Below are 23,621 nucleotides of genomic sequence, written 5' to 3' on the forward strand. Positions count from 1 at the left end.
AACTAGCATGAAAATACCACATAACTTAGTAGAATGGCCAAAATTTAATAACTGACATTACCTAAGTGTTAATAAGAATGTGGAACAGTCAGGGGGCCTGGGTGGCTCAGTCGATTAAGCGTCCGACTTGGCTCAGGTCATGATCTCACAGTTTGTGAGTTCAAGCCCCAGAGCAGGCTCTGCACTGACAGCTCAAAGCCTGGAGCCTGCTTCAGATTCTGTGTCTCCCTCTCTCTCTCTCTCTCTCTGTCCCTCCCCTTCCTGTGCTCTATCTCTCAAAAATAAACATTAAAAATTTTTTTTAAAAAAAAGAATGTGGGAACATCTGAAGCTGTCATACATTGCTGGTGGGAGGGTAATATGGTCAACCACTGTGGAAAATGGTTTAGCAATTTCTTATAGACTTATAAACATAATTATCATGATCCAACAATTTCCATTCATTAGTATTTACTTAAAAGAAATGAAAAAATATTGTCCACACAAAGACTTTTATCCAAATGTTCATAGCAGTTTTATTTATAATAGCCAGAAAAATCTAGAAATAACCCAAATGTCCATTCATCAATAAGTAAGTGGACAAGCAAATCTGGTATATCCATATAAGGGAATACTACTTAGCAATAAAAAGGAATGAATTACCGATTGGTTCAATAACATGGATGAATTTCAAAAGCATCCTGAGGAAAAGAAGCCATCTACAAAAGAGTACATGTTGTATGATCCCATTCATATGAAGTCTAAGAACAGGCAAAACTAATCTATTGTGATAGAAGTGAGAAAATGATTTTATCTGCTGGGGTTGGTGGTGGAAATTCTATAGTTTTTGACTGAAAAAGTGATCACAATGTTTTATATCTTGTTTTGGGTGGCTGCTTACCTGAGAGTGTATTATTGCCAAAACTCATCAAACAAAACACTTTGAGTTCTGTCCCTTTTATCATACATAACGTAGAGGCACCTGGGTGGCTTAGTCGGTTAAGTGTCCAACTTTGGCTCAAGTCGTGATCTCACAGTTCATGGGTTCGAGCCCCCCCCCCGCCCCCATCAAGCTCTGTGCTGACAGCTTGGAGCCTGGAGCCTGCTTCTGATTCTATGTCTCTCTCTGTCTCTCTCTCTGCCCCTTCCCCACTTGCTCTCTCTCTCTCTCTCTCTCTCAAAAATAAATAAACATTGAAAAAGAGTGGAAACAATTGAATTTTATAAAAGAAGACTCTTTACATAAATGAATACTTAAATATAATTGGTTACCTTTCTTTTTTATCCTGGCATGTATTAACCACCATTTCTTCTAATCTTGATCTCTTCTTCTAAATTGATGAGAGTACTAAACTAACTCTTCTCCAATTTCTATCTTGGCTTCCTCAACCTGGTATAACTCACTATCTTTATTCTAAAACACATATTCAGGATTTTAAAACAAATGACACCAAAGCCTTCATGTAATTTGACCTCAACTGAAACTTTTAAGTAATTTGAGGTAATGGAAACAGTTTAATTTGCGTTTGTAGTGTCTAGATTGTTAGGAAGGCTATGCCCTCTTTCCTCTGGCTTGGGCCATCTACTTCCTCCACAGGGCCAAAGAAGAAATGTTTCTTTTTGCTGAATATATGAAAACCTGTACAACTTGATCTTTTTTCCTGAGTGGAAGGAATTAGCTTTCCATTCCCCTTTTAAGTGTTGTTTTTTTAAGTCAGTTTTCTGGCTTCTGCAATCAGACAACACAAAGAAATAAAAGACATCCAGATCGGCCAGGAGGAGGTCAGACTTTCACTCTTCGCAGATGACATGATACTCTATATGGAAAACCCAAAAGATTCCACCAAAAAACTGTTAGAACTGATTTATGAATTCAACAAAGTTGCAGGATATAAAATCAATGCACAGAAATCGGTTGGATTCCTATTCACCAACAATGAAGCAACAGAAAGAGAAATCCAGGAATCGATCCCATTTACAATTGCACCAAAAACCATAAGATACCTAGGAATAAATCTAACCAAAGAGGTGAAAAATCTATACACTGAAAACTATAGAAAGAAATTGAAGAAGACACAAAAAAATGGAAAAAGATTCCATGCTCCTGGATAGGAAGACAAATATTGTTAAAATGTCGATACTACCCAAAGCAATCTACATATTCAATGCAATCCCTATCAAAATAACAGCAGCGTTCTTCACAGAGCTAGAATGAATAATCCTAAAATTTGTAAGGAACCAGAAAAGACCCCAAATAGCCAAAGCAATCTTGAAAAAGAAACCCAAAGAAGGAGGCATCACAATCCCGGACTTCAAGCTATACTACAAAGCTGTAATCATCAAGACAGTATGGTACTGGCACAAGAGCAGACACTCAGATCAATGGAACAGAATAGAGAACCCAGAAATGGACCCACAAACATATGGCCAACTAATCTTTGACAAAGTAGGAAAGAATATCCAATGGAATAAAGACAGTCTCTTCAGCAAATGGTGCTGGAAAAATTGGACAGCGACATGCAGAAGAATGGACCTGGACCACTTTCTTACACTATACACAAAAATAAACTCAAAATGGATGAAAGACCTAAATGTAAGACAGGAAGCCATCAAAATCGTCAAGGAGAAAGCAGGCAAAAACCTCTTTGATCTTGGCCTCAGCAACTTCTTACTCAACACATCTCTGGAGGCAAGGGAAACAAAAACAAAAATGAACTACTGGGACCTCAACAAAATAAAAAGCACAGCGAAGGAAACAATCAGCAAAACTAAAAGGCAACTGATGGAATGGGAGAAGATATTTGCAAGCAACATATCAGATAAAGGGTTAGTATCCAAAATCTATAAAGAACTTATCAAACTCAACACCCCAAAAACAAATAATCCAGTGAAGAAATGGGCAAAACACATGAATAGACACTTTTCCAAAGAAGACATCCAGATGGCCAACCGACACATGAAAAAATGCTCAACATCACTCATCATCAGGGAAATAGAAATCAAAACCACAATGAGATGCCACCTTACACCTGTCAGAATGGCTAATATTAACAAGTCAGGCAACAACACATGTTGGGGAGGATGCAGAGAAAGAGGATCTATTTTGCATTGTTGGTGGGAATGCAAGCTGGTGCAGCCACTCTGGAAAACAGTATGGAGGTTCCTCAAAAAATTAAAAATAGAACTACCCTATGACCCAGCAATTGCACTACTAGGTATTTATCCAAGGGATACAGGTGTGCTGTTTCAAAGAGATATATGCACCCCAATGTTTATAGCAGCACTATCAACAATAGCCAAAGTATGGAAAGAGCCTAAATGTCCATCAATGGATAAATGGATAAAGAAGATGTGGTATATATATATACAATGGAGTATTACTCAGCAATCAAATGAAATTTGATCAAATTTGATGAAATTTCATGAAAAAGAATGAAATCTTGCCATTTGCAACTACGTGGATGGAACTGGAGGGTATTATGCTAAGTGAAATTAGTGAGTCAAAGACAAATATCATATGACTTCACTCATGTGAGGACTTTAAGAGACAAAACAGATGAACATAAGGGAAGGGAAACAAAAATAATATAAAAACAGGGAGGGAGACAAAAACATAAGAGAGTCTTAAATATGGAGAACAAACAGAGGGTTCCTGGAGGGGTTGTGGGAGGGGGGATGGGGTAAATGGGCAAGGGGCATTAAGGAATCTACTCCTGAAATTATTGTTGCACTATATGCTAACTAATTTGGATGTAAATTTAAAAACAATAAAATGAAAAAAATAATAAAGTCAGTTTTCTGGCAGAGAGAAGCCATAGCATCTATTTTACAGTCCTTTTTCTAGAATAAAATATATAGTAAACAATTCATATATAGTAAGCAATTAATACAATTTTTCTTGATGGCTATTAGAAAACATATTATGAAATATAAGCTTTAATTTTTTTCCAAAGCTCCAGTTGAAATATACCTGGGCATAGTCATAATAAGTAATAGCAGTAAGAAAGCCTAATTTGCAAACAAAGATAGGTTAAATGCATTTTGTGAAATGTTTTCTCTTCCACTATTCTGTCATTAATTGGTTGATTATTGATTATCTAGGCTATTGAGAAAGCAGTGACCTGAGTAATAGATTACCAAGGGCAGAGACTACATCTTAATATTTTGTGTTCTGTGGTACCAAATAAGCACAGAAAATGAACAGATCTAGATAAGAAATAGACACAATGTACTTAATGTAATTCCCAAATCATTTATATCAATTCTAGATTTGTTATTAGGGATATATGTCTGATGTTTTTGTCCAGCTTTGAAGATACTCTGCTTGGGGTGATTGAGAAAGGGCCACAATGTTGCCCAACTTTACTGAATTCCTCACTGTTGGCCATTTCATGGTAAAGATTGAAAATCCTACCTCTCAAGCTAATGTAGAGCAGTAACAGAAGCTGAACTGTGTGGTTCACCCTTGCTGTGGCCAAGGATGCAAAGTCTGGTTTTTGAAGCTCTCTCCTAGACTTCAGGCCACGTGGAGGAGGAAAAGGTCTTACATCTTAACAAATTTGAAGACCTCAAGACTTTATCAACTGTTTTTTTAACCTTGGAATCAGTTCAGGCAATTATTACAAAACCAATTTGAAAGGTTAAAAGTGAACTCTGTGTAAATTTATTACGAAGAAAATGAAAGTCACATTATCTGCCCACAGATAATTGAGAGTTATTTTTCCATTCTAAGGTATTTACTGGTGTATTGATCCTCAAATAGTAGTTCTTAACCTTTTTTGAGTCACAAATTCCTTTGAGGATCTGATGATCCTCCCCGCCCTCACAACATTTTTCTTCCTCCCTGCCCTCGCAACATTTTTTAATTGCCTGCCATGTGCTAGGCATTGTTGGGGGCGGGGGGGTTATGCTTTGTACCTCCTACTTTCAAGAATGTCTTCTTTGCATATAGACACATCATTTTGCATACAACTTCAGGGATTTTATTGAACCCCTAAAGCCCTCTAGAGTCAAGAAAGATCTTTAAAGTAATTATATGGCTAAAAATACTTGACATTCTAGCAGAATCTTAGTATTTGCAGGAATAAGAAGAGAATGTTCTATTAAGGGTCTGTCCAGTGATACAAGATCCTTAAAGTAAACTCATTCAAATCATATGCAGTATGGAATGGGAGACAAGGAATTTGACATTTCATATGCAATTAGAATAGGTAACTGATATAGTCTTGCTCTTTTACTGTACATGAGAGGAGTGGTTGGTTGCACTAGGTAACCAAGAATTCTTTCTACCAGCTTGAAGTCTGGGCTTCTTAGTGAGAAAGAAAGAAGGCCACCAAAATTTAAACCTTACAGTGTGGTCACTGAATCTTACTCTGTGTCTGTCAGCCTCCTTTACCATTCTAACTGAAAAATTGACCTATTTATTATGCACCATTGCTCAGAAAGCTAGTGTGTTTTAATATATGGTTAAGGGTTGTACATCTGCTGTGACTTGAGTGATGAAACCTGTCACTCTGACCTTAACCCAGAATCACTCTTTTCTTCTGTCAATGCTCAGTCCGTGGTGAAAGGAAAAGATCTAAACTCTAGAGGAGACTATTAATCTAAAGAACTCACATCCTATCAGTTAAAGGAGGATCTGAAAAGCCTCACATAAGGCAAAATTTCACCTTTGAGCCATGTAGTATGTCTAGGTTTCATGGTTTTTTGGTTTTTTTTTATTACTGTGTTGAGTTGTGATACTTGGTAGCTCCTTGAAACACACACAAGGTGGGGAAACAATACTTCTCTTCACCCTGACCACCCAGTTTATGCAGCCTCCAGACTTCCATTATTACCAGAGGACTCAGTGGATATAGGACAGTCACATGAATTTAATGGGGAGCTGTGTATATGCATCTCTAAACTTATTTGACTTAACAATCTGGCACAGTTAGATAAAGAACCCATGTAGCAAAGCTGATACACAGATACTATGTGAGTGAAATTAAAGTGAAGTCACGTTTATTTTATCCTGAACCAAAAAACACTTTTAGGATTCTCAACTTTACCAAAGAAACATCTGCATAGTGATGCTATTTGGATTCATACACTACACTTGTGGCTTGGAGACAGACTGTATTTTATATTTTGTTTTTCAGAGCCCAGTTTGGCATGAGAGAAGTCTAAATCTTGGCAGAAAAAAACTGGATTCCAAAACACTTTCGGAAATGCTTAATGTGTGAAGCATCTTTTAGTTTCCCTACCCTAACACAGTGCTTTGCACATAGTCAGTGCTCATTATGGCTGCACTGAGTGCTCATATCTGTTCTTCTTTAGAGTCTTTCTTTTCTATTATTGACTTTTGTCCAAAAACCACTTAGAAAATAGTTTCAAATAATCAATTTGCAAGTATTGGATTAATATACTTCTTAACCCACAGAAGGAAAAGTTAGAATTTTTCATGTTCTTAGGGGTTTTGGAGAAATAAAACGATTTTAGCCAAGAATTTGTGTTAAAATTATACTGTATACAGCCTTAGAGATCTAATTTAATTTAAGTAGGACCAAAACATGATTCAATGTTTATAACATAAAGGGCTTTGGGAAAAAGTGGTATCTCCTATATCCATAATTATAGATTGAGGTCAAATTGGAAAAAGTACAGAAACTCTGGCTTATTTTTCTTCAATCAAGAAGTAGCATTTGGGGGCGCCTGTGTGGCACAGTCGGTTAAGCGGCCGACTTCAGCTCAGGTCCTGATCTCACTGTTTGTGGGTTCAAGTTGTCTGTATTGACAGCTCAGAGCCTGGAGTCTGCTTCACATTCTGTGTCTCCCTCTCTCTTTCTCTGCCCTTCCCCTGCTCATGCTATGTCTCTCTCTCTCTCTCTCAAAAATAAACATTAAAAATTTAAAAAAAATTTTTAAAGAAGTAGCATTTGGCTCCTTTCTAGGCCACTGCTATACGGAATCTTAGAAGTTTTTCATTGATCATATATTTAATAGTTAGGATATTTTCAGCAAAGCTATTCCTGTAATTATCAAACACTTGGTTAAATAATCTGAGTCAAATATGACGAAGTCTGCTTTTCATTGGAACAAGCTTTGACATGTAGAAACACTCTTTTATGTTTAGGTTAAACATATTTTTCATAAACTATAATTGTGTGCGATAAGACTTATTTTGCTACGTTGGGATTCAAGATAAATGCATGTGATTTTGCAGATTAATTGCATTCTTTGAGCTCTTAGTTGCCAGGGCCTGACAGGTATTCAGTCAGGAAGACTGGCATATGGTAGAATTGTCATAATAATAAATACACATGAAATGAATACATTAGTGCCTACAAAGTGCTGGGGCAATAGAAATATACAATCTGAGGGAGCTCAACCCCAGTGACAAAATCCCATCAAGATGGCTAATGCTGAAGGTTACCAAATGTGTGAAACTAAATAAATTCCGGTTAGAAGGAGAAATGTTAAGCAATGTTAGGAGAATTCCCATGCTATGTAATCCCTGGTAGAAGTTATTATCATTGAATACAGAGGATCTAGCACATCTAACCTGTGATGTGTAATTAGCCCAGAATAGTGATAACTATTAATATTAGCAATACAAGGAATATTGATAGTATAAGATCTTGTAGTCTGATTTCAGTTCAACTCAGCAAATATTTATTGACTGTCTACCCCATGCTAGTCTTATGCTGGGTGTATTAACAATGTCCTACCTTCCAGGAATTCATAGTCTTAGTGGAGCAAACAGTTGTGTAAATACTTAATTATGACATGTGCTCTTTTTTTTCTTTTTTTGGTTCAAGGGTGTACAAAAAACTATGGGAGTAACAAAGAAGTTGAGATTATTTATCCCTAAAGGAATGAGAAAAACTCATAGTTCTGAAGACAACTATTAGCTCAGAGAGGGGGAAAGACACTTTAGGGAACCCATGTTTGTTATTTGTGGTCTAGGAGATTTTGAAATTAATCCACAGGATTATGAACAAAAAGAAGATATAGGGGCACCTAGGTGGCTCAGTTGGTTAAGTGTCCAAGTCTTGATTTCAGCTCAGTTCATGATCTTGCAGTTGGTGAAATCGAGCGCCACATCGGGCTCTGTGCTGTCCGTGTGGAGCCTGCTTAGGGTATTCTCTCCCTCTCTCTCTGTCCCTTCCCTGCTCATACATGCACACATGAGTTCTCTCTCTCTCTCTCTCTCTCTCTCTCAAAATAAATAAAATTTATATATATATATATATATATATATATATATATATATATATAAAAATTTAAATGGCCAAAAAGCAGAATAAGTAATTCCTATTTATATTTATTATTACTGATAACTTTTCCTGCTTCCTAATTTTTTTAATGTTTATTTACTTTGTTAAATCTCAGATTAAAGGAACTTTCCCCTGAAATAAATAAAATTAGGAAATTAGTATGTCATGAAAAAGATTCCATCTGGCCTTTCATGAACTTGAGGCTAGTAGCAGACCTAAAGTTTCTCATTTGGATAACGACCTCTGTGGAGATTAGGGAGGCCTTATGACATAACATGCATTTGTTTTAAATAAAAACTTTTTAAAAGATAAATCCATCCTTTTCTTTTGAAGTAATAAATGCTAGTGTATGGTTGGAGATACATATTAACTTAATCCAAATTAGTATAATGCTTTAGTTGAGAGATTGTTTTTGTGGTTGTTGTTTCTGACATTAACTTTACAATGAAGATAATTTATTTAGAAAAAAGAATTGTTTTTACTTCACAATATTTATTTAGGTTTTCTACTGTTTCTCACAAAATGTTCATGAGTATTAATCACCCACAAAATAGAAACTGCTTCTCATCTACTGTGAACCTTCCAGTATTTTGAGATCATGGGATCACTGATTTGTGAGGTGCAGTAAAGCTATGTCATATGAAAAGAACCAGACCGGGGGGCCAAAGATAACACCGCTATGTAGACTCTCCGTGGCCAGTGAAGATTTTGTTTTACAAGATTGTGTCCGTGTTTGGTCAGTAGAGCTAAGGCAGAAGGTGAATGAAAGAACACTGCTTTAAAGGCATTAAAGAACATTATGAAGGAAAACATTTTTAGTGCAAAGCCTTCCAAATGGGGTAGAGGTACAGAGTCAGCATAGAGCAGCCAAACAGAGCTTGCATTTCCCATATGTGGCTGCCAGAATATGGGCAGTATGATTGCTGTCCTAGCATTCACTGCCATAAAAATACTGCCAATACTAGAAATCTCAGATTCCTCTTTGTTTCCTCCCTTTCCCTTCCTTCCTTCTACCCTCATTTCCTCCCACCCTCCGTCCCTCCCTCCCATCTTTCCTTTTTTCCTTTTTGAGAGTCCATATCAAACTTGTTTTTAAAAAAGGCTAATTCCCATCTCTTAAAACCAAGCCTACACCTCAAACATAAAAATTGTTTCAATCTTTATTTACTTCATTTGTAAGGTGGGGGAAGGAGCATATTTTAGAGAAAACAGATTGAACCAGTAAAAATGACATTGACTAAGTCATTTTGCCTTGTTAGACCACACATTCCTCATTAGTGAAATAGGTTGTTGAACTGCACACTTCTTAGCTGCCTTCCAACTCTAAAACTTCATGATTCTAACTTCTGATTTTTTAACTACCTGGTGATCTTTCAAAGGGTAGGAGCTGGGTGTGCAGACTTACCACCAAATACCAGTGACAGGTCATCGTCAACGTGGCCAATCTTACAGAAAGATTCAAGAAACATGGTATTTGAGCAAAGTCTCAAAAACAAGTGTTTACATCAATTAGATGTTGGTCCTTACATTGGGGTTATTATTCCACTCTTTTGGAAAAGACTTGGTGAAAGGAATGGGGTTTGAAGGAATTTTAAATTTTGGTTTATCCTTAACTGCGCAGAAGAGATTTGTGTCATTTACACTGCCACATTTCCATAGCTTTCCTAGTTAAAAAAGAGAATTTAAATGCCTTCTTTGCTGCATTCTAAGAAGCATATATCCCTTTGCTTTTGAATGAAATTATTAAAGAGGGAGAGAGAATGGGGCGCTTGGTGGCTCAATTGGTTAAGTGTCCAACTTCAGCTTAAGTCATGATTTCATGACTTGTGGGTTCCAGCCCCGCATTGGGCTCTGTGCTGACAGCTCGGAGCCTGGAGCCTGCTTCAGTTTTTGCATCTCCCTCTCTCTCTCTGCCCCTCCCCTGCTCGCGTGCTCTCTCTCTCTCTCTCTCTCTCTCTCTCTCTCTCTCTCAAAAATTAACATTAAAAAAAAAAATTAAGGAGAGAAAGAGAAGAGAGCATTACCAAATCAGATATCCTTCTCATGCCTATTTAAACTTTACCTATGTAATTATGAATTATCTACTTCCTAACTATATGGAAATATGCCTTATATTTTGAAGTTGCACAAATGTTAGCATGAATCCTTATTAGACGACTGCACACCACCATTCATGATTTGGAGTTGAAAGATATTTAGGGTAAAACATGGGACAAATGATATATGGCTTAAAAGAACATCCTGTATAGAAATACTTGTTAGGAACATAAACCAGATGAGGTAAATCCCCAAAGAACATCCAGAATGAACTAATGCTCCATGCTAATATGAATCCAAGAGTGCATTTAAGGACCTTTGATATTGCCTCTAATGACCTCTTAACTACACTCTTAAATTTTTATCAGCTTTCAATTTTTCTGCTGAAGAAATTTAAAAAGAAGAAAATACCATTATCAGATATAATCAGCTTGCTCTCTTTGTCATCTGTGTGTACCTACATATTCAGACATGAAATCTAATGGGGGAATTTTTACTTTCCTTAATCTTGCATGCAGAATTAAAAAGAAAGTGGAAGATTGTTGCTTAAATAGATAGGTGAAGGCAATATTACATTGCCTGTTGCTTCAAACACTGTTTTTTTTCAATTGAAATTTTCCAAAGCATGAGATAGACCAGGACAGTACAGTTTTCAGCAAAATTTCACAACTGGGCTATTGAAAGTCCTGCATTAAATACGAAGAGGATTGCCAAAAAGATGAGTCGTTACATCACACATTCTAGATGTCATTAGAATATTTTAGAGTAAACTTCAACGTGTTCTTTCTAGCCTTTACTCCACTTTTGGGTTACTTACCTCCAGGAGGGATGTAGAAACAGTTGAGTTGAGCTTCATGCACCAAAGTGCCCTTAAACTTCACCTCTGACTCGGCAGAAGGGTGCCTGGGAAGCGGCTGGTATGCAGGCGCAGCAGGCTGAACAAAGGCTCGAAGCATGGTGGATGTCCAGATGTGGACTAATAGGTCAGTTTTTTAAAACAAATCTCCTCATGAGCTTTTCTCCTTGTAATTTCTTAAAGCCCAGAAGTCATTCCCATTTCATTGTTCTACAAGTTTACACCGCTGTATCACCTCGCAAATTTAGGTCCCGGTGATTCCTTTTTAAGTGTTAGAATTTGAGAAACCACACCTTCTTTTTTGGTTCTGTTCAACCTATTTTTTTCTGTCTTGCCTGCTGTACTCACTGCCTACATAAGGATGGGCCTCTCCCCCAGTGGCTGTACAAGAAAACTGGGATTGAAATGTGAAGTTAATGGTTTCTGTCAGCCTGTCAGCTCATCACCTCCCTGAGGCATGTTGATCTCTGGTTTTTATATATCAGCACGAGCTGCTTTGATATAGCCTCTTGTGTGGAAGAGCGATAGTTTTGTCCAGGGGTTGGGAGACCTTGGGCCTAAGAGGCAGAAAACTTCAGTTGGAATGTGCACGTTCATGTAACTGTTGGCCCTTTCCTGGTGGAATGCAACTCAAGTTGCGAAACTATTTTAAGGAGAAAAAAACTTAGGTCCAGTTCTACATTTTATCTCAGTGTTACCCTTCAGTAGCCAAGACTGTTAGGCGGTCTGTTTTTTTCTCCACCGACTAGTTAAATTTTATGTTCAAACTAAGTATTAACTGGGATGAAAAGTGCTATTTCAAAATGATCCCATTTTAATTTTGAAGTCCCATTGTTTTAGAGATAAATGGTCAGGTCCTAAAGAAACCTCCACCATGTCTTAAATAGTCATTACAGACCTGATCTTCCCTTCATTCTGCTTTGGCATCTGAAAGATGTTTTCATAGCATTTTTCCTTCCTAAATCTACATTTCAGTTACCTCATGGTAATGACATTGTCAGACTGCTTTTCTGTTTGTATCAACAGTTTCCTTGGCATCTAACTCTTATGAAAACCTAATCCTTATGTCAAATGCCACAAATGTGTAACATCAAACAAAAAAAAAAAAATGACACTCAAAACATTTCTACTAATACATTCTACAGATGAGACACAAATGGCTCGTTTTCCTCTGCCATTGCGCCTGGAGTTTCTTAGTTGTGCTGTGTTTTTCTCCCCTGCTACCACCTTTCTCTTTTGATAGTTTTGGGAAACCCAGTCTCCAAGAAAAGGAAGGTTTCACTGAAATAAAAAAATAGACCAGGCTCCTAGTTTTATAACTACAGTTAAAACTGCCACAACACACAAATGTATTCAGATTTATTGTCATTGAATGTCAGTGACCAATGCACTTTTGCTTACAAGGACACAAGGCTCAATGGGTGAGTGTATAGGAATCTGTGTAGGCAATCAGAATAGGACATTAGTGTGGATGGATTTGCAAAGAACCTTGAGTGAAAAGCTTTAAGATACACATTTAACGATCTTGAGATGAAAGAATTTCTTTTCAGTATTGAGGCTCTCTCAGCACATAAGCTTCAGAATTCAGATGTTCTTTTTTCAAAAGATTATCAATGTACTAAAGAGAAATATGTGTATGTATTTCTAGGAGGATAAAATGGTCCTGTTCAGGAAAATGCTGGAGGGTTTTTCTATTTTTTTTTTTTTCCTCTTCACATGTAGGTAAGATAAAGATTCCTGGCACACTAATCATATAAAAAGTTTAAAACCTCATTGCCACCTTATGGCGAGTCAGTAATTCAGATTTATAGAGTTCCTTTTAAAAAAAATATATCTGTTTAAAATAGCACTAAAGAGACATTTCCTGAAGCTTTGTATCTGAATCATTACTGACAAGAAGCAGAAATCCCACACCGAGGCACTGGTCAGACAGGTGGGGAAAAGAAGTTGTTAAAATATCAGCTGTTTTAATGAGCAAATAATATGTATATAATTAAATGTTTTGAACATTTAAATTTTAAAATTTTTCCTTTAAAAAAATATATTGTTATTTTTCATTGCTCTATCGTAACATTGCTGCTATTTTCAATGAAGATTATTTAAATGTATCTGTAGTTAATGCATTATTTATATGATTAAAATACCACCAAATCCTTAACTAGATCTTTATAAATGTACTTTGGAACTGTTTAGCCTTTGCTATAAAATGATGTAAATGGGCACATACTAAGGTATACAGTTTATTTGAAAATTGTTAGATGAATCCATAGCGGCTACAACTTACTACATTTTTCTTTCATTACTAAATGATTAAGACATAGTCACATCTCATCTTTCAACAGTTGTAAGTATTCTGTACATTCTGAAGGCAGAGATTTGTTATTGAATTTTATTTTTTTCTGTACTCTTTCTTAACTTACAGCTTACAAAGCCAGTTTTTCAGTTAACATATTCCTGAGAGAAGGAGAGAGATTTCTAGGCCTAATTTGTGCATCAGGTTTCTGAATACTTAAAGATGAAATACATATATAAATGTGCAGATGGAGTCTAGAAACAGTGATGCTTCAAAGTCAGGAGTTTAGTCTTCAGCCTGTATTCATTCATTTAAGAAGCATTTGCTGGGGCGCCTGGGTGGCGCAGTCGGTTAAGCGTCCGACTTCAGCCAGGTCACGATCTCGCGGTCCGTGAGTTCAAGCCCCGCGTCAGGCTCTGGGCTGATGGCTCAGAGCCTGGAGCCTGTTTCCGATTCTGTGTCTCCCTCTCTCTCTGCCCCTCCCCCGTTCATGCTCTGTCTCTCTCTGTTGCAAAAATAAATAAACGTTGAAAAAAAAAATTAAAAAAAAAAAAAAAGAAGCATTTGCCAGATGCCCATTATGTTCAGGTACTATATTGTTAAGGGCAACATACTTTATTGGGGGTATGTATATGTGTCTGCGCACGCATAAGACCACTACAGATTTCTCTGTGGGCTTAGAAAATTCCAGTACTAGGTTTTCAAGCTTAAACTCCAGTGATTGGTTTCATTTATTTGTAAGTGTGTATTTTCTTCAAGATGGAAAGGGAATTTCTTTCCCTTTTGTAGTTTTGAAGGTGCTCATAATTTGCTTGATGTGTTTTTTGCAGTGTCCATTTATGGAATTTGGTTTTACGATAAGGAAGAATGCCAAAGAATTGCAGAGCTTATGAAAAAGTAGGTGCTGAAAGGCTAAGTATTTTTCAGGACATGATGCTTTTGTTTGTGTTTCCCAGTATGACTACACTATACTCTTAACAGAATATCTCCCGCACAGCAATCCTTTCCACAGTGGTTAGGAAAACATGTACTATTACTTAGATGAAAAACAGACATATTTTTACATTTTCACTAGATAAGATTCCTCAGTAGGTAGAACAGTTCACCTCATTTTTTTTTTTGCATGTGTGAAATATCGATGATAGAAATTGTTCCAGATGGCAGTTTTCTTCAATATTTTACTCATTTGCAAATTAGCAGTTTTTTTCTTTGAAAAGCTATCAGTATAGCTGTCAGTAAAAAGAACACTCTGAGCCATTTTAAAGGCCACTACACATCCTCTAAGATCTTCCATTTCCTTCCTGCCCTAAACGCTTTCCTTTAACTGCATACCCATGGTTATGGGAGATCAGAATTTCCTCACATCTCAAATGCTGTTGACTACGTAGACTTTATTTTCAATCTTGTTGGAAATATCTGGGTTAATATTAGTTTAGTGATCAGTAGACAGTCTTTTTTTTTTTTTTGTAGCTAGTCTCTTTTTCTTTTAATCTCTTGATACGTTGTGGTTTGTCCCATCTGCATTTTGGGAAATTTAAATCACTGTCTGACTTTTCCACTCTTGGCTCCCCTGACTGCATTGAAAGGAAGGCCCAGGTAAGCATGCTGTCTATTCTATGATTGGTTCTTGAGCCCCGACGCTGCTCACTGGGAGGCAGTTCTTTCCCTGCTTTATGGGGATGGTTTAAAGCCTCATAATGAACTAAATTTCCTACACATGCCGTATCGCAGCCAGTGACTGGACTTCGCCAAACACACAGTATGGCTGCTGCCCGCATGGATTTGACAAAGCATCTCCATCTGTAAAAGAACCATTTTCCAATTTTAAATCCTGAGGCAAGTAAATGACTTAAAAGTGACCCCCCAAAACAAAATGTGGGGAACACTTTTTTATAAATAGATTTCTGAAAATCTAGCTTGTGATAGCTAATTGTAGGTAACCAGCTCAAGTTGCAGATGGTGATTAAGTGTGCTCAAACTGGTATTTACCACCATAACAACTAGTTCCTAACACATTCATGTTATTGTAAACTGTGCAATGGATAATAATAGCAGGATTTTATATAGATTAAAAAATACCCTGTGGCTCAGCCAAGAGGCCATGTTAAAATTGTTAGCATTCTGCAGTAATTACTTAACAGCTGGGGCAGGAAATTGATTGTTGACTAGCAATAAGCAGCTGATATGTGTGGATTCTGAGCCCTTCCTCAGTTAGAATTAAATCTCCCAGTAAATTCTCAGATCTCTTTTACCATAAATGACATGGCAGTTATAAAAATTTGAGCTGAAAGTCAAAGCACACAAAAGGAAAAGTATTTTTCTCAGTGTCACCTAACACCACATAGGAGCAATCTGGTCCCCCTTCTGTATTGTTTTCAGGAAAACAGAAGACACTCTACATTGCTCCGTTTGTTTGTTTGTTTGTTTGTTTGTTGTAATGCCCCTCTTCTAGAGTGGAATCTTCACAGTTCATAAACTGCCAGAGGACTAGAGGATTTGAGTTGCTGGAATCAATTTTGCTTTGACTTCAAGGCATATTGAAACAAGGCGTGGGGGGGTGGAAATCTCGATATGCCATGCCGTTTGCTCAGTGTTTGAGAACTCTAAATTGGGTTTCCTCAGCAACTAATGAGTCCTGTCAAATGCTCTAAATGAGGAGTCAGCAAACTTTTTCTGAAAAACAAAACAAAACAAAAAAACAAGTATTTTAGGCTAGTTATCTGTCACATCTGCTCAACTCGGCAGTTACTGTGTGAGGCAGCTAAGTGATACAGTAACAGTGTGTCTGTTTGTAACTTTACAAAAACAGGTGGTGGGCCGGATTTGGCCTGCAGGACATAGTTTGCCCACCCCTACTCTGGATTCATTTATGTACTCACTGTACTCAGGACCTCCACTCTTATTTTTCTTCTTTCAATTCCTAAGCAGTCTTACTTCTACTATGACTATAACAAGACAAAAACAACTGGGTGAGAATTGGATGGTTTTAAAAGCCATTTGTGTTGAGTTCGTTTTTCTTCTGTGGATTCTCCCCTCTGTTTTTCTAGCCTAACTCAGTATGAACAGTTGAAAGCCCATCAGGGAGCTGGAGCAGGAAACTCCCCAATGATCCTCAATTCAGGAGAGGGCAAGGAAGTAGATATCTTGCGAATGCTCACCAAGGCCAAAGATGAATACACCAAGGTGAGTTTTTGTCTTCCCTTGTGAAACATACTTAAATCCTACAGTGGTAATATGCTTGTTGGGAAAGGCTTAGTGCTATTCCTTCCACCAAACAAAATTGTATGACAAGTTAAGTCTTTATTTGCTTTCAGCAGGATAAAGAAGACTGTTTGTTTTAAGTGGATTAAAAGGTAGCCTAAGAAATCAGCAGGCTTCATATATACAAATAGTACCCAATCAGAAGGTTTACTAGAAGACCCCATTTACAGTAGCAACTATTAATATAACATTCTTTGGAATAAAGGTAACAAGGAAAGGGCAAAACCTGTATGAAGGCATAAAAATAGACATGACCAAATGGAAATATATGTCCTGATCTTGGATAAGAAGATGAAACTTAAAGCTTTCACTTCTGTTTAGTCTGTAAATTTTAGATGATTCCTAAACAAATAAAGACTGGTGTATTTTCTTCTTTTCTGGAGCCAGACATGTTGATTGTAAAGTTCATCAAGAAATATACAGGAAGAAAAGCAGCGGAAACTCTGACAAAGAAGGGCACTATTGGGAGAGAAGGGGCAGCAAACTCTGAATATTAAGGCATTAACACCTAAGCACATAAAACACTATGGTCTTGATGGTATCGATGCATAAACAGCCAGAGAGACCAGTGGGACAGGTGAGAAAGTCCAAAATGACCCCCCATTAGGATGTCATTTAGGATGAAGATAAAGATGAAAATCTCAAATCAACTGTTTGAGTGGATATTTAAATAAATGAAATGGGAACAAATGGTAGCCATTTGGAAAAATACAAAATTGTATTTGTCCCTTATACCAGGATAAATTCCAAATTATTAGAAATTTAAATGTAAAAAAAACCCATTCAAGTACCAGAGGAAAATTTGTATAGATTTCTTTGTAATCTGGAAAGGGAAAATCTTCCTAACTATATCTTAAAACCCAAAAGCAATTAATTCAGCTATATAAAAATCAAAAAATAAATGTTTTGCCTGGTTTTAAAAAGTGGAAAGATATATAAAACTGAGAAACATTTATATTTAAGCGACAGGAAGAGGGTTAATTTCCCTATTTTATACACTGCTCTTATAAAAATTGAGAAGTAAAAGATTGACACTCTCTAGAAACATAGGAAAAAAGAAAATTAGGGAAAAAGGATAATTAAAACCTAGGATTTGGAAACCAGCTGAAATAATGTACATAACTGAATATCATATTATAATTACTTAGAAAAGAAATTAAAGTGACTTCAGAGCCCCATATTTGGACCCTTAGTACATTATATTTAAAGGACATAAGGACCCTTAGAGCATTATATTTGAAGGACAAAAAGAACTGCAAAGAAATTGTAAACTTCATTCAGTGGTTTTATTGTTAATAATAACGTTGGCATTGTAATTTTTTTAGCTGTCGTGGATATAATAAATGAGTATGTTTATGTGCTCAGAACAAAACCTTTCGTATAAGAGAAAAATAATAAGTTAAAGTCATATAATGTTAAATTTTAAGTAAAGTGTGAGAATTAGTTCATATTTGGTTTCTTAAATATGTAGTTACTAACTTCTACCCTGAAGAGACCTAGAGATAAGTGACAACCCAGTAGCAATAAGCACCCCTGGCCCCAAGATTATTGTTTCTAAATACTGTTCCCTCCTAAAAGGTATCAGGGCTCTTTGAAGAAATTCCCAATTCCTATATCCCATGTCTGGGATAGGAAAATCAAACAAATAGGGTTATGTGAAAGGGGCACAGAAGTCAACGTGAAGGGACCGCTAACCAAAACATCAAATTCTAACATCAACAAGAATGACTACAATGGATTGAAACACATTGCATATATATAATCTGTGAGTTCGTGGTGATGAGAGAGCAAGCAGACTAAAAATATAAAACAAAACAAAAAATAATTGTTGGCTATTCTTGGAGGTATTAGGACACCAAGTCGTTCCTCTGATAATTGGTAGTTTATGGGAAGGAATTAAGCATTTACCCTGCCTGCCCAGCAGGGACCAATTTTCAGAGTAACCTCATAATCGTGGTTTAGGAGGGAAAGTTCTCAACCAAGAATTCCAGCTATTAAATGTAGATGAAGTGATAGAACTTAAAATCACCATAGTAAAATAAGTGATTCAAGCAATTGTCATTAGTAATGTTAATATTATGAGAAAGTTTGATGGAAACTTGACCCTGGAAGGATCAATCTGCTACCATCTGAATCCACTGATCAGTGCCTTTAAAAGTCAGATAACCAGACATCACATGCCTCCTAATGTGATATAATGTGAAACAAACATGTAGCACCACTTCGAAATGTTCTTACATGTCATTAGATCCTGAATCTAAGTCTTGAGCTTTCTTTTTTTTTTTTTTCCAACGTTTTATTTATTTTTGGGACAGAGAGAGACAGAGCATGAACGGGGGAGGGGCAGAGAGAGAGGGAGACACAGAATCGGAAACAGGCTCCAGGCTCTGAGCCATCAGCCCAGAGCCCGACGCGGGACTCGAACTCACGGACCGCGAGATCGTGACCTGGCTGAAGTCGGACGCTTAACCGACTGCGCCACCCAGGCGCCCCAGTCTTGAGCTTTCTTAAACTTTATAGTTTACAGAAAATGAAAGGGAAGAGGGGGAAAGGGCAGGTAGAAAACAACTTAAATGACACAACAAGGAAGCTCAGAAAAATCCTGAGGGGAGGGTACATAGTAAAGGACAACGGACCGAATTTCTTTAGCATGCCTTTGACTTGATGGTTGATCTTCTCTTGATTGTTGGACTGAGCTACTTGAGTACTAAGAACATCCTTCATTTATCTTCAGAACCTTCAGAGCTCCCAGCACATAGATGCTAAATAAATGCTTGTTGAGGGAATGAATACAAATGAATATGAATCTGAATTAACCACAGTTTCGTTATCCTTCGATTGGAGGGCCTGGACAGAGGATGCTTTAAAATGCCAGATTCAGGGGCGCCTGGGTGGCGCAGTCGGTTAAGCGTCCGACTTCAGCCAGGTCACGATCTCGCGGTCCGTGAGTTCGAGCCCCACGTCAGGCTCTGGGCTGACGGCTCAGAGCCTGGAGCCTGCTTCCGATTCTGTGTCTCCCTCTCTCTCTGCCCCTCCCCCGTTCATGCTCTGTCTCTGTCTCAAAAATAAATAAAACGTTAAAAAAATTAAAAAAAATAAAATAAAATAAAATGCCAGATTCAGTCAGTAACAACTATTTCTGTATTAGTTTTGTGTTTTGCTTAATTCTTTAACAGCCATTGAAAGATATCCTAATGACTTGGCAACTGTCAACTCATTATACTTTACTAATTGCACTATGTTAGGCACACCAAAGATTAATCTTAAAAGGTGACATTTTTGCCCTCTGGGAACTTAGGTTCTGTGAGGACAGCTTAACGATGGCCAATAAATAATGAATGCAAATATTGAACAAAAATTATTTTCTTTCTTCTCCCTCCCTCCTCTCAATACACACACACATATGCATACACACACATACACACATTCACATACACAAACACATATATTGTGTTATTTTTCTTTTATGATGTTTTGACATCTTAAAAGTCTTCTGGCTGGGGACAGAATCCTCCTCATTGGGCTAGCCAATTCTTAGAACTAGCAAAGGGCCCAGTCAGAGGATGCCTTTGACATGCACACTAACCAGTCTAGAGCCATCCCTCCTGGATCTGGCCCCAGCACCCCAGGAGGTAATATTCCTCTGCCTTAATCATTTCAGAGCCAGGTTAGGCTACTAGGGACCACCCTGTAGTGTAGAACATACTGCAGTTATCCAAACTAGCCAGTCCTAAAGTGCAGAAACCCCAGCAGAGGCTCTAGTCTTGGCTTTCCCTTTGCTCCCGCTTTCCGCTCCCTGCCCACCCTGAGGCTGCCCCGTGTGGCCCTGCGGGGCGTCCTGTGCCTCCTGTTTCTAGGACCTTTGAGTGTAATTTTGTTTCCTGAGCCTCTCCAGTGTCTCCTCTTATAGCTGCACCTGACTGTCTCATCAAAGGACACAGAACACATACACAGAAACACTCATACGTGGTTTTGGAGATGTCATGTAGGCTATCACTTTATACTGTACCTACAACTTGCAGTGTTTCCCCTCACTTCGTTTGCCCTTCAGAATCTACATATCCTTCAAAGCCCAGTTAAAATTCCACTTTTACATGGAATTTTCCCATATCTCTTCATTCAAATTAATTATTCTTTCTACTGAACTCAGTAGTCTGTTACTATTTAGAACTTATTTTGTTCTTCCTCGTTTGTTACCTTTAAGTCAACTTCTACCACTATAAACTTGTTGAGGTCATGGGCGCCTGGGTGGCTCAGTCGGTTGAGCATCCGACTTCGGCTCAGGTCATGATCTCACGGATTGTGAGTTCGAGCCCCACGTTGGTCTCTGTGCTGACAGCTCAGAGCCTGGAGCCTGCTTCGGATTCTGTGTCCCTCTCTTGCTCTACCCCTCCCCCACTCATGGTCTCTCTCTCTCTCTCTCTCTCTCTCTCTCTCAAGAATAAATTGAAAAAAACATTAAAAAAATAAAAAATAAAAATAATAAACGTGTTGAGGTCAAAACAGTGTTCTATTCATCATTATGCCCCCCATATTGGTTGTTATAGTGTTGACATGAGGTGCAGATGTTTAATCAGCGTATAGACTTGCTTTTCTCTAAACCCAAATACATGTTATATGCATAATGTTAATTGCTCCAACTGTGTGATAAGCAGAAGAAATTATTCCTTCTGTCATTAACAGCCAATGATGTAACCCAGGAGCACCTGAATCATCACATTACTTCTCTGGTCTAAATTCTTCCTGGTTTCTCGTTGCCTAGTATATGAACCTTTGGACTCTCCAAGGATTACATAACATAGCCCCAGTTTATTCTTCTAATCTCACTACCTTCTACTCCACCACCCCCCACAAATATTTGAAACTCCTACCAGAGTAATAGTGTCACTTCCTGCAAGTGTCTTCATGCCTTCTTCCCATGCTGTCCCCTCTCCTTCTTTACCTGCCAATGTATGATTAGCCCTTCACGGCCCATTTCAAATGGTCTTTGTCCATCCTGTTATTTCTGATGTACGCAACCTGATGTATATGCTCCTCTGTGAACTTCCGTTGCATTGTGTAAACCTATATTTGCCTGTGTTTGTGTTACCTCCTCTCCCACACACAGACATTTCAGAACATGTGGAGATCATGAGTAAAATGGCTGTGAGGTACAGGAAAGGGGGAACACAGAAAGAGGCAAAAGAGAAAGAAAACAAGATTTCCCTCGGGCTTCTCGTGTGAGGAAGTGCCTCTCCCATCACCAGGAGTATTCAGGAAGAAACCACATGATGACATACCAGGATACTAGAAAAGAATCTCACTTCTCTGGGTAGGGATTAAACTCAGTGATTTCTGGGATGCTTCCCAACTTTAAAATTACTCAATTCTTGAAAATCCCAAAAATTAAGAGGAGGAAAACTTTTGAGCTAGAGGTACATGATGTTGGTAAAGTGAAGCCTACTGACATCAGATGCAACTACTTACATGAAGTTAATAAAATAATTTAAAAACCTTATTTTGGCCAATATTTTATATTTTTTCCCCTAAGCAACAACTTTCTGTGAATCTGCTGTAAAGTAGCATGATGTTAATTTGAGCTTCATCTCTTTTTACCTCCTATTAGACTTCTAGCTGATATGCAAATGAGCAACACAGTAAAACCACCAACGCTCAGTAAGAAAAAGAACCAGGGCCAGAAAGGATCCTTGGCTGCATAGTTAAGTTCTGAGTGTGCAGAAATGGACTATGTTGTGTTTTGTGGTTTAAGGCAAGAATTAATAAGTCTCTTTTAATATACTGTGATTTATTTATAAAATTAAAGAAATTACTAAGTGTCGTTTGATGTTCAATGAGGAAGTCAAAAAAGTAGAAAAGGGAAATAAAAAATATCCATAATCCTATAACCCCAAGATGTCTACTTTTAACGCTTTCAGTATATTTTCTTCCAGGCTTTTCTCTTGGCATGGGTACATATGTTTGTGTGTTTGTGTGTGAGAAAATGAGATCATGTGACATAGTTTTTAAGGCTTTAAAGAAGTGCCTCAGGATCTCTATGGAGAATCCATTATGCACTTTTTCCAGCTCTGTGTTTTTTTCCAAGTATCATAGAGTTATTTGGGTCGAGAGAAGCATAGAAAAGTAAACAGCTGGAAAATGAGCTACGAACTATTGAGGCAGATGATGTTTAATTCTGAGCAATTTGATAAAGAACAATTTTTACATGAAAGCAAGGCTTCAGTGATGGATAGATAGTGACACAGAAGACAGCTTATAGCAGTTTTACTTAGAAAGGCTATCTGGGGCTTATGCATAGCAAGAAACAGCAGCTTCTTGGCCCATGCAGATACGTGTATAGCAAAGGTGGGGGGGAAATCTGTTTTTCTTTGCTTGAATTCAAGGTCCCTGAACAGAGAGGATGAAAAAGTACAGACACGGTCATTCATTGAAAGTAATCTGAGTGTCCTCTTTCTTTTACAAAGCAAGCAGAAGTTCTAGGCTTCCATGCTAACATTTTGTAAGTGACTCTATCTCAGGCTGTATTCTTGTCTTGTGTTGGTTATTGCCTTGGAAAGCCAGGCCAGTTGGTCCATGCAGCCACCAGCATTCACCTAAGAATTAGAAATAACATTTTTTGACTCAAAGGGATTTCACCTCCCAATCAATCTAGTGCCAAATACCCAAATTATTGATAGGATTCTTGGAAGAAAATAAGTCCTATGTACAATTAACTTTACAAACCCAAGTGAACATGGTGGTAATTGACCCCATACTCTTACATCCTTGAATTAGAAAATACAACCCAATAACTGTAAAACACCTTAGATTCTTGAGGGACAAGAGTGTCTTTATAGCTCATTCCATGTCAGGGACAGTGTGAGATATTTTCTGGCCTGAGGCCTTGACAGTTGAAACTAGCAATGCTATGGAGAATATAGAATAGAAGGTAGTGGTTTTA

General features: G+C 37.6%; 2 protein-coding genes across 2 annotated transcripts in view; one reads left to right on the top strand and one right to left on the bottom strand.

Moving 5' to 3' along the window:
* Positions 1-11,182, bottom strand: part of CACNA1C (calcium voltage-gated channel subunit alpha1 C) — a 760,549-nt gene extending 749,367 nt beyond the window's left edge. Inside the window, exon 1 of the mRNA XM_043563280.1 lies at positions 11,092-11,182. The gene's annotated coding sequence lies outside the window, so the exon portion shown is untranslated. The remainder of the gene's footprint in view (positions 1-11,091) is intronic.
* The window catches only part of DCP1B (decapping mRNA 1B), a 60,595-nt gene that overhangs the window by 27,578 nt on the left and 9,396 nt on the right, over positions 1-23,621 (top strand). Inside the window, exons 4-5 of the mRNA XM_043563310.1 lie at positions 14,254-14,320; positions 16,471-16,606. Of these exons, the coding sequence (XP_043419245.1) occupies positions 14,254-14,320; positions 16,471-16,606 (203 nt within the window). The remainder of the gene's footprint in view (positions 1-14,253; positions 14,321-16,470; positions 16,607-23,621) is intronic.

The sequence above is a fragment of the Prionailurus bengalensis genome, chromosome B4, assembly GCF_016509475.1.
Source record: "Prionailurus bengalensis isolate Pbe53 chromosome B4, Fcat_Pben_1.1_paternal_pri, whole genome shotgun sequence".
NCBI lineage: Eukaryota > Metazoa > Chordata > Mammalia > Carnivora > Felidae > Prionailurus > Prionailurus bengalensis.